General features: G+C 52.6%; 1 protein-coding gene across 1 annotated transcript in view; it reads right to left on the reverse strand.

Moving 5' to 3' along the window:
• The window catches only part of CSMD2 (CUB and Sushi multiple domains 2), a 304,492-nt gene that overhangs the window by 216,255 nt on the left and 77,175 nt on the right, over window positions 1-11,062 (reverse strand). The window contains 2 exon segments of the mRNA XM_017736114.1: window positions 1,481-1,688; window positions 8,203-8,397. Of these exon segments, the coding sequence (XP_017591603.1) occupies window positions 1,481-1,688; window positions 8,203-8,397 (403 nt within the window).

Below are 11,062 nucleotides of genomic sequence, written 5' to 3' on the forward strand. Positions count from 1 at the left end.
GGGCCCGTGCTGGGCTCACTGAGGGGGCTGCCAGGGGATCCCAACAAGGGCTGAGCTGGGAGGAAGGGGAGAGTCAGGGATGCAGCACACCTGGAGGGGGAGCAGGGATGCGAATCCATCCTCATTCCCTCCAACAATCCCCCAAAGTGACACCTGTAAAACTCGGCGCCCTTAAACCCAGCTTTAACCTCAGTTTTAAGGATTGTGTGCACACTACAGGCCCAGCTTGAAGCCAGGCTTTCACTCCCTACAATTGGCATTTTTAAAGTTTTTTCCCTGCTGTATTTACGAGGAGTTTATTAATTTTATTTTACTTTTTTTTCCCCAGCAGGTTCCCTCTGCCAGGCTTTGTTTTATTTTTGATATGACAAGACACAGCTCTGCTCTGGCAACACCTCCAGGCTGAATAATGTTTCTTAACCAGCTCCATCCATCTTCCCAGCCAGCACAGCTCAGTGATCCTCACTGCAGCACAAACCAGCAGTGCCCTAAAATATTAATGAATTCTAATAAAACCAGGCTGGGCTTTTTTTCATCAAACAGCAACATCTAATTTTCCAAGGGGGCCAGGGAATGGTAAACAATTGGTATGTGGTAAATGGCAACTTCCCTCCCATCAATACATCCTAAACGCTCCAGTCCCGTTCCCCCGGAGTTGCCAGCGAGGATAAATCACTCCAATAAATGGGATTTGCGATGGGATCCTCACAAATCATCACGATTTAACTCGCTGCTGATCATCCCACGCAACACCTGATTATTGCAAACACTTCATTCTTCCCTTGCAGAGGGAAGTTGGGTGTAAAACCAACACCCAGGACCTTCCACTTGCTGCCAGCCAGGACTTTCAACCATGTGCAGCCGAGGGCAGTTTCACCCTGTCCTTTGCTATCAGGAACACATCAAATTCCCTCTGCAGTTCCTTATTCTCCTCCCTTCAGAGCACTGGGGCAGCTCCTCAATACTGGAAATATTGGCCCTTATCCCAAACAAAAGCAGTATTTCAGAGAGCATTTCCCAGGCAGCCCCTGGGATGAGAGGGGGGTTTGAGTTCCGTCTCCTGTCCCAGGGACGAGTGGATCTGGTGAAACATTTCCAGAAGTTCCTCACCAGCAATGGGTTTAGCAATAACCAGAAAATTCAGCAAAACCAAGGCTTGAGCATGGCAGGGCTCGAGGAGTTCTCAGAGGTGATTTTGTTTGGGGTTATTTTTAATTCTTTCTTTCTTCTCCCCCCCCAGCCACACCACGGACTCTCTCTCACTGCACAGAACAGGATTTAAAGCAGCCAGTGCTCACTGCAGAGCTCACCAAGCAAATCCCAAGTTTCAGAAGGAAGCCACTGGGAATAACTGGGAATTTCCTGTCTTCCAGGCACAAACTGTTCACTCTGACCACCCTGAGAAGTTTGGCTCTGCCCACACAGACCACGAGCACCACCCCAAGCGTCCTACAAGGAATTAATGCCAGCGGGAACCTACCAGAGCGAGGATCCCTCTGTCCCAGCAACTTCCAGAACGTCGTAGCCATCCTCCAGCTGAAAATCCATGAAAACCAGGGCAATGGTGTCTCCAGGCTCAGCCAGGATGGTCCAGGTGCAGTCTGCATTGTTGCCATACTCCAGGGGGAAGTGGGGGCTGGAGATGATCCCGCTCTGGCCCCGCAGGGTCCCTCCGCAGGCGTCGTCGGCTGCAACACAACGCGAGGGGTGAGCCCTGAACTGCCCGGAGATGGAGCCCAAATTCAGAGCCAAACCCCCCTGGCTTTGGTCAGGAGGGGTTCACTGCCCACTCTTAAGGATGAAGATGTTGAGGGATGCAAAATCCATCAGGATCAGCCAGGGAGGGGCTCCTGGCTTGATTTTAAACACCCCCACAGTACCAGCTGCTCCCACCTCTCCTGAGGAGCCCGTTCCCAGCACAGCTCCCTGTCAGACACGATTTCCTCACTTGTTCTTGCCCAAGTTTCCTGTTCCATCACAGAACCCCAGGAGGAGTGAGGCTGGAAAAGCCCTCCAAGATCACCAAGTCCATCCCAGATCCCCACCTTGTCCCCAGCCCAGAGCACTGAGTGCCATGTCCAGGCCTTCCCTGGACACCTCCAGGGATGTGACTCCACCATCCCAATGCCTGACCACCCTTTCCATGAGGAAATTCAAAAAAAAACGTCCTCTCTTCCTGATTAGGATCCTCTGAGGTTTTTCCCGGAACTTTCCTCCCATCCATGCCCAGCAAGGGGGAGGAAAATCCCAGGAAATCAGTGGCTGAGAGGGGGTTCAGACACGTGAACACTCTCCCATCACAGCAAGGAAAGGTTGATTCCCAGCTCACACAGATCCCAGCACCTTCCTGAGCCACAGAAACATTCCCAAGGATTGGAACAACGGGACTCGGGAGTAAAAACACCACATTTAACAGAAACCTGATGGAAAAGGGAGTGAAGCATCCCACACTCCCGCCTCACATGTCTGTGCTGGCTGAGATTTCTTAAGGAAATGATTGTGGCTGCCAAAATCAGAGTGCTGGAAACTTAACCCCTCGTTCAGCAACCCAGCAGCCACAGTTCCTGGGCTGCATCTCCTGCTTCCCACAGGTGCTTCCCTGGATTTCCTGAGCAGGAGCTGGCAGAGCAATAAAAGGAGGATCTAAAAGGAATGGCAGGGAGGTGGAGGAAAAAAAATGAATTCCTGCTCGGGGGGCAGCTCCCAGCTTTTATTGGGAACGTGGCTGAGCAAGGCCTGGGAACTTCACCAGGAGCGCTGGAGCAGCATTCCAGATGCTCCAGTCGAGGAGCTCGGGGCTTTACATGACAAACTCTTCCTTCCACCACAAACCATCCTTTCAAACAGCCCTTCCTGAGACTCCCCCCAGCTGGGAACATGTGCTGGGCACAGCAGGGCACGGATGGCAAGGGCAGGACCCCTCCACGGGGCTGCTCCGGAGCATCCTCAGCCCCCAGCCCTTGGCAGAGTCAGTGCCCTGTGCCAGCAGGGCTGCACCTCGCACCTCTGACTAATGAAACCTGGAACACAAAGCCTGAGCCAGGTGTGTGCCAGCCTCCCTCCCCCACGGCCATCTGGAGGGACACGCTCCCGGGACGGATGGAAACGCCACCGGGCACCGCTGGCACCGAGCTGGCACCTCCCAGCACGGATCAGGCCCTTTGCCAGCGCTTCCCCCAGCCCTGGAAGTGCCCAAGGCCAGGCTGGACGGGGTTTGGAGCAGCCTGGGGTAGTGGGAGGTGTCCCTGCCCATGGGATGAGGTATCTTTAAGGTCACTTCCAAGGCACACCGTGCTGGCATTCTGCGCCCAGCCAGGGCTGGCACACACTGGGAATCACAGAGCTCACAGCAAGAGCAAAAAATACCATTAAAAAGCAGCCATGGAAATTCCTGGGCCATTCCAGCAGCCCAAATGAGGGCTGGAAAAGGCCACCAACATCCCGGCTCAGTGCTCTGCTCCCTGTCACAGTCACTTGTTTCCCAGGGAAGCTGTGGCTGCCCCATCCCTGCAAGTGTCCCAGGCCAGGCTGGAGGATCCTTGGAGCAACCTGGGATAGTGGAAGATGTCCCTGCCCATGGGATGAGATGATCCTTAAGCTCCCTCCCAACCCAGACCATTCCATGATCCTATCTGCTGCACTAAAGTGAATTAAAGTTACTCCCAGACACTGAGGATTTGTGTTCAAATCCCAAATAAATTCAGGCTGGAAGATCTCTCACTTAGGCCCCAAAATTTCCTTCAAATTTGGATGTATCTTGCACGAGACAACCAATGGGACCTCCAAAGGTCCATGGAAAACTCCAAACCACCCCCTGAGTCTGGAAGGAACAGGAGGGGGTGGAGAACAGGCTGAAGAATTTTGATTCAGTGCTACATTAGAATTCTTAAACAAGGGACTCCTCTGCTTTTATGCACACTCACAGGAGCTGAGGAGCCAGCCAAGGGCACCGTGGTTTGGCTTTTTTATTACCATTATATTCATTATTAAGAGGGCAGTTCTTAGTTTCAATTCCTTGACAATTCTTTCACTGCACAAGGTACTTCGTGGGGAATACATTCCCTTCCCATCCCCCTCTAAACACACACTCCCTCTGCTTGGAGAGGCTGTTATTGCTCAAACACATCCTACAATCTTCCAAAACCTTCCTGAGCAGCCCTCCAATTATTCTGGGCACGGCCCAGCCTCTGCAGCTGCTGGAGTTGTGGTAAGGCAGAGCACTTTTAATGAGATGCTGCAGATCTGATATGCCCAAAATGGAGCTCCACAAACGTTCCCAACTTTTCCTCTGGCTTTGCTGAGTTTTGATTCCGCCGCCCACCAGAACCATAAACCCACCAGTTCTGCTTCAAGTCACAAAAAAATCCAGGAAAAGACTTCTCCCTGCGTGTTTTCCCAACAGATTGGGATGTTTTGGCATCGTTTTCCAGTGCTCCAAAGGCTTTGCGTGGTTGGAGGCTCACTGGCACAGGCGAGGGCTGCTCACAGGAGGCAGCACCCCGAGCCTGCTGGGAATTCTGCCCCCAGCATTCCAACTGCCAGGATAAAAATACAGCTCAGCTTGTGGGGCTCAGCCTCAGCCCCGTTTAGGCTCAGAACTTGGCCTCACTTCACTCCTGAGAGCAGAAGAATTGGGCAGGAAGCGTGTAAAACACACGGGATGCAACGAGGAGAGCGCTCCAGGGATTTCTGACATAGGATGGGATTTTTCTAGGGATGGGATAAACCTCAGCTTAGTCCAGGCTTCACAGCTAGTCAGGACTTCCAGTTCCAGAGGCAAACTCCCAAATTCCACAGCCAACCCCCTGTCCCAGGTGCTGTTCTGCTCCACACCAGCGCAGGTGGCATCCCTGGGGAGATCCCAGCACTCCCAGCCCCCCTGCCAGGCCAGCAGGGACCAAACCCAGCACACGGAGCCTGAACTGATGGATCCTGGCTGAAAGGATCCATCCTGATCCAGCTGTGCTTCCCAAACTGCTGGTGAGGTGCAACTCTGCACACACATCCCACTGAGCCACTCCTGATCCTGCTGGAATTCTCTGCTCCTTTCCCTTCCCGCTGGGTTTGCGCTCGTCCTTTACAAGAAAACTTTGTCATTGCCAGGTTTGTGATTCCAGAGAATTACCCTGAGTGGGGAATGCAGACAATTCCTGTGCAGGAGGAATGATGAAGGCGAGCCCAGCATTCCAATATCCTCCTGTCCCAGCAAACCCTCCCAAACACCCTTGGATTCCTCCTCTTTCCCACCATGAATTTCTCGTCGATTCTTTCAATGCATCAAGAGCAGAGCAGAGGCAAAGCTGCCAATCCAGGGACAAGAATGTCACAGAGCAGGGGAAAAGCAGGTGGGGAAAAGCACAAGGAAACCCTGGATCAGGGGTGGAATCCTCCAACTCCTCTCTGTTATCCTGGAGAGGAGGGGAGAGGGAAGGGAAGATCTCCAGCCAAACACTGTCCTTTAAAGAGACACGGGACAGGTCTGCTCTCAAGAAAGCTCCCCAGGTTTTAACCTGCTCAGCCTGAGAGAACTTTTCTTCCCAATTTATCAGGATCCCATCTCCAACTTCCATTAGAAAATGAAGTAACACCTACAAAGACATTTAAAAACTTCCCAGTGACCATGGCCAACAAGCCAATTTTAACAGGATTCACCGCAATCCACACAGGCCACAAAGATCTCGTTGCTCTCAGGGAAAGCTAAATGTATTAAATATATTTATCCTCCTTCAGGCAAGAGCTTTGGAATCATCCTCTTCCCTGCAGAAGAAGGGGAAAACCTGCTTGATAGGATGCAAATCCTTCTGCCCCTTGCTCCAGGTGAAACGTGTGTCCCCAGTTTGTCAGCCAAGCACGACTGGGACGCTCCTGGGAGCCCACTGATGCTGCTGGAAGCACAGCAGGGCTTCAAACCCACCTCCCACAGCCTGGCTTTGCTGCTTTCTGCTCTCCTGGAACAAGATTTGAGTGTTCCAGGGGAATGTTTCTGCTCCCTGCCTTCCAAAAAACACTTCAAGTGCAACTTCCAAGGAGAAGTCTTGAAGGATCAGGACCAAATCCATCAAGAAAGAAGCGGCTGCCTTCAGGAAGCTGCAGGCACAGTCCACCAGAGCAGCTGAAAAGCACATTTTGTGCTGCCCTCGGAGCCATTCCCTGGATTTTCCTCCTTCCTGGAGCAGCTCAGGAGCCTCCAGCCCCTGTGCTGGACTCCAGACTGGAAGGGCAGCGTTGAAAGCAAAGGGTTTGGCAGTTCAGGATGGAAATGCAGAACTGGGCTTTTACTCCAGCAGGAGAGGGGATCTCAGAAGTGGAAATGATGCCAACCCTCGGCTCCAGCAGCAGCTGGGATGGGCATTGATCCCTCCCTCCCTCCCTGGGAGGAGCTGAAAGGGAGCTGGGCAAGGAGAGGCCTCTGCCTCCCTCAGGTGCCAGCAGGGAAATGCTGTCAGGGCACAGGAACTGCTCCATCCATGCAGGGAATTCCTGTTTCTCCTGACAAGGTGCTGCTTTGCCCGTTCCCAAGGTGGAATTTCAGCTTTTAGAGTGTCCAGAGGAGGCACATGAATGGTGAAGGGGCAGCAGGGGCAGCTGATGGCACTTGGGGTGTTCAGCTGGAGCAGAAGAGACTGAGGGCAGAGCTCAGAGAGGCTGCAGCTCCTCCTGAGGGAATATTGGGATGAATTTGGGGAAAGGTTCTTTCCCCAGAGGGTGCTGGAGCACTGACCAGGCTCCCCAGGGAATGGGCACATTCCCAAAGGTGCCAGAGCTTTGGACAACACTCTCAAGGGGGGATTTGGGATGTTTGTGCAGGGCCAGGAGCTGGAATCAATGATCCTTCAGCCCTCGATTCTCTGAGTATTTTCACCTCCAGTGAAACTCAAAAAATAAAATTAAAAAACCAGAAGTATTATAAAAGTGACAAAGCCAGTCCTGATTTGAAGGATAAGCAGAGAAAAGCACCATAACTGATCTTTAAAAAACACCAGTGATAAGCAGCCCTCTCTCAAGTCACTCTGAGCCCCTCCTCACACCCCCTAAATGCTCCTGGCCCCGAAACAGCAGCAAAGTGCCCCAAAAAACCACCGCTGAGAGGTACAACAGGCATCCTTCACCGTGTAACATATCTGAGGGAGCATTAAAAACATCCCAAGGAAACAATCTTTGCTCACTTTAAGCTCCAGCTTCACGGCCCAGCTCAGAGGTGCTGATTGACTGCACAGGGAGAGTCAATAAAAAGAATCAATGGGAGATGCTCTGCTGAAGTACACAAGGAATCGAGGGGCAGAGGCTTCAAGAGCAGCAGCGAATGTTTCTGGTAGAACAACACAGACATTTGTGTATTTACAGACTCTCCAGCCCTCGTGGGACCAGAATTAGCAAGGCACTCTCTGTACTGATAAAGGAATTTGAAGTTTCCCTGCCCCTAAACTGGCAGGGAGTTGGGAATTGTTTTCAATCCTAGGGCAGCTTTTACCTCCCCTGCAGCATCCCCAACCCAGGGCACGTCCCAGCCCTGCATGGATCCACTCTTCCTACAGCAGAGCACCACAGTCACCCTGGGATGTGCCACAGGAGAGGGAATCTGACACTGGCAAGCAGAAAATCCAGTCCCATCTTGCAGTGTTTGAGCTGGAAATCCTGCAGGCCATGGGGAGGGGATCCTCTGGATAATCATGGGATCATGGAATGGTTTGGGCTGGGAAGGAACTCAAGGATCATCTCATTTCACCCCATTCCATGGGCAGGGATGCCTTCCACTGTGCCAGGTTGCTCCAGCCTGGCCTTGGGACACTTGCAGGGATCCAGGAGCAGCCCCAGCTTCTCCAGGAAATCCATCCCAGCCCCTCCCCCCTCTCACAGGGAGGAATCTCTTCCTAATATTTAATCTAAACCTACTCTCTCTCAGTTTAAAGCCATTCCCTCTTGTCCTGTCACTTGTAAAGTTGGTCTTTTTCCCCACTTCAACCCAAGAAACTGCAGCTAAAGCAGCCCTGCAGCATTCCCAACACTCCAAGCCCTTTCCACCCTCCCCTCATCCCCCAAACCCCGGCAGCCTTGAGGAACCCATTAAAAAAGGATTAACCCCAATCCAAACCACATCAACCCCACCACGTTTACCCTCCAACCCCTTTAAACCAAGCCCCACAAAGTCCCTCCCCACCCCAACCAGCTCCTTAAACCCCGTTTCGAGGGGGATCTCGTTACCTCTGCAGACGGGGAGCGGGAAATCCCAGGAGGCCCCGTTGCCCGAGCTGGCCTGGCAGGTGAGCAGCGCGTGGCCCTCCAGGAAGAAGCCGGGGTTGCAGCTGAACCTCACCCTGTCCCCGATGCTGAAGGTGGTCCCTTGCTGGATCCCGTTCCGCAGCCGCCCCGGGTTCCCGCACGTGTGGCTGGGCAGGGCTGCAAAGGAAAGGGGGGCAGGTTAGGGACAGGGAATTGGCACAGGGCTGAGGTAAATCCTCACCTGAAATGGAATCATCGTCATTTAAAACAGAAGAATCGACTTGAGCAACCTCAAAACTTACCCAGTGTTGTAGCAGAACCCGTCAGGCCCCCTGGAGTCAGCATTTAAATATCATTTTTATCAAATATCCACATAAAGGAGGAAAAATCCCTCCCCAAGCTGCTGAGTCAACAAGATGCTCTCCTTTCTCACCAGTCTGAGCAATTTCTAAACCACAGGAAGGAACTTAAGGATCATCCCATTCCACCTTCCACTGCCCCAGGTTGCTCCAAGGCCCGTCCAGCCTGGCCTTGGACACTTCCAGGGATGGGGCACCCACAGCTTCTCTGGGAATGCCATCCCAACCCCTTCCCAGCCTCACAGGGACGAATTTCTTCCGAATTACTAAACCTCTCTCCCCCACTTTGATATAACTTGATTGCATTCCATATTCAGCTTCATTTGATTAAAGCCAGAGATGACTTTTTTCAGCAGTCCCTGCAGTACAAGCAGGGCTGTTTTACACCTTAAAACCACCCCAAACCCAGCAAAACTGCCTGCCTGGCAAAAAAACCCCAATGTTTCAGTTCACCAAGATTTATAATTCCCAATGTTTAATCCAGATTTTGCATCAAACCAGACTGAAACACAGCTGGAGCCAGCTCCACTTAAGGCAAAACAGAGCCCAACAAAATCAGGGAAAATGTGGGATACTCCAATCTAAGATGGGAAAGCTGCAGCTGAAATGCCAATAAATCCTCAGGCAGTGCCTGTGCACAGCAGTTCCAGGGAATTTAAATAAACCCCACAGCTTTCCACGAGCCACTCCAGAAGAGATCGACTCCAATCAGGGTTTTAGAGGCCGATATAAAACCCAGGGAAAAGACAAGCAGGCCTAAAAACGACTTAATCAAATTGAAATCAGGCCCTTGTGCAGCATCTCCTCTTCTGGTTCCTTTTCATTAGGGCTGGGAGAGCAGGGACGGGCCCCGTTCCCAGCTCAGGGACGGCCGAGCCCTGGAAATGAGTTTGTCAGGGTGTGAAGGGAGCAGATGAATTTGTAGGAGCAGAGGGAGCTCTGCTCTGCAGCCCTGCCAAGGGAAAGGGCGAGATTAAAAGGGAAACGATGCCCTGGCACACATGGACAGGGAAAAATCCCAGCCAGGGCTGGGGCAGCTGGGGAAACGGGACATAAATCCCCAATCCTGCCATGGGCAGCGCTTTGGGATGGGGAGGGGGACGCTCCTGGTCTGTCTCTGCATCCCTGGCAGGAGGGGAATGAAGGATTAATCCCAAAAGGACACCGGAGCAGTTCCCTGCACCCAGAGTGACCAGCTGGGCTTGTGGTGAACCCACTTCCACCTTAAACACCACCTGGAATGGGATTTGTTCCAATGGCATGTTCAGATCCACTGCTGAGCTGCTTCAATCAGGTTTTGGGGTTTTTAGGCTGACTCTGAGCTCTGGTCACACCTGAGTGTCCCCAAGCCCAGGTCTGGGGATTTTCAGGGGGTTTTCTACTGTTCCTATGAGCTTTGGTCACACACAGTGTCCCAAAAGCCAGCTGTGGTCACACCTGAGTGTCCCCAAGCCCACGTTTTGGGGTTTTCAGGCTGTGACACTGAGCTCTGGCTGCACCTGAGTGTCCCAAACCCAGTTTGGGGTTTTTTCAGCTGTCCCTGAGAGCTCTGGTCACACAAAGTGTCCCAAACCTAGTTCTTGGGGTTTCTATACTGTGACTCTGAGCTCTGGTCACACACCTGAGTGTCCCCAAGCCCAGTTTTGGGGCTTTTCTACTGGGACTCTCAGCTCTGGTTACACAGTGTCCCCAAGCTCAGTTTCGGGGTTTTTCTGCTGTCCCTCTGAGCTCTAGTCACAAACCTGCACATCTCAAAGCCCAGTTTTTGGGGTTTTCCTGCTGTGCCTGTGAGCTCTGCTCACCCCTGAGTGTCCCCAAGCCCAGATTTTGGGGGGTTTCTGCTGTGCCTGTGAGCTCTGCTCACCCCTGAGTGTCCCCAAGCCCAGATTTTGGGGGGTTTCTGCTGTGCCTGTGAGCTCTGCTCACCCCTGAGTGTCCCCAAGCCCAGATTTTGGGGTTTTCCTGCTGTGCCTGTGAGCTCTGCTCACCCCTGAGTGTCCCCAAGCCCAGTTTTTGGGGTTTTCCTGCTGTGCCTGTGAGCTCTGCTCACCCCTGAGTGTCCCCAAGCCCAGTTTTTGGGGTTTTCCTGCTGTGCCTGTGAGCTCTGCTCACCCCTGAGTGTCCCCAAGCCCAGATTTTGGGGTTTTCCTGCTGTGGCTCTGATCTTTGGTCACACACCTGCACGTCCCCAAGCCCAGGCCCGGGCTCCAGCCACCCCCAGCCCCTCCCTGCACAGTGACAGGGGCAGATCCAAACTCCTGAGACTGTTTCTTCCCCCAAACCCATTATTTACATCCTCCCACAAAGCCCCTGGAGCTGGGAAGTTCAGCAGCTGCTTCCAGCTGGAAATATCCCTGCCCAGACAGGTTCTGGGAGCAGGGAATGCTGTCAAACCCAAACGGGTGGAAAAGCAGCCCAGAACTAATGTTTCATTTTCTGTAATGATACTCAAACCCCCAATTTAATTAAATTACCAATGTCAC

The sequence above is a fragment of the Corvus brachyrhynchos genome, unplaced genomic scaffold (genome assembly GCF_000691975.1).
Source record: "Corvus brachyrhynchos isolate BGI_N302 unplaced genomic scaffold, ASM69197v1 scaffold65, whole genome shotgun sequence".
NCBI lineage: Eukaryota > Metazoa > Chordata > Aves > Passeriformes > Corvidae > Corvus > Corvus brachyrhynchos.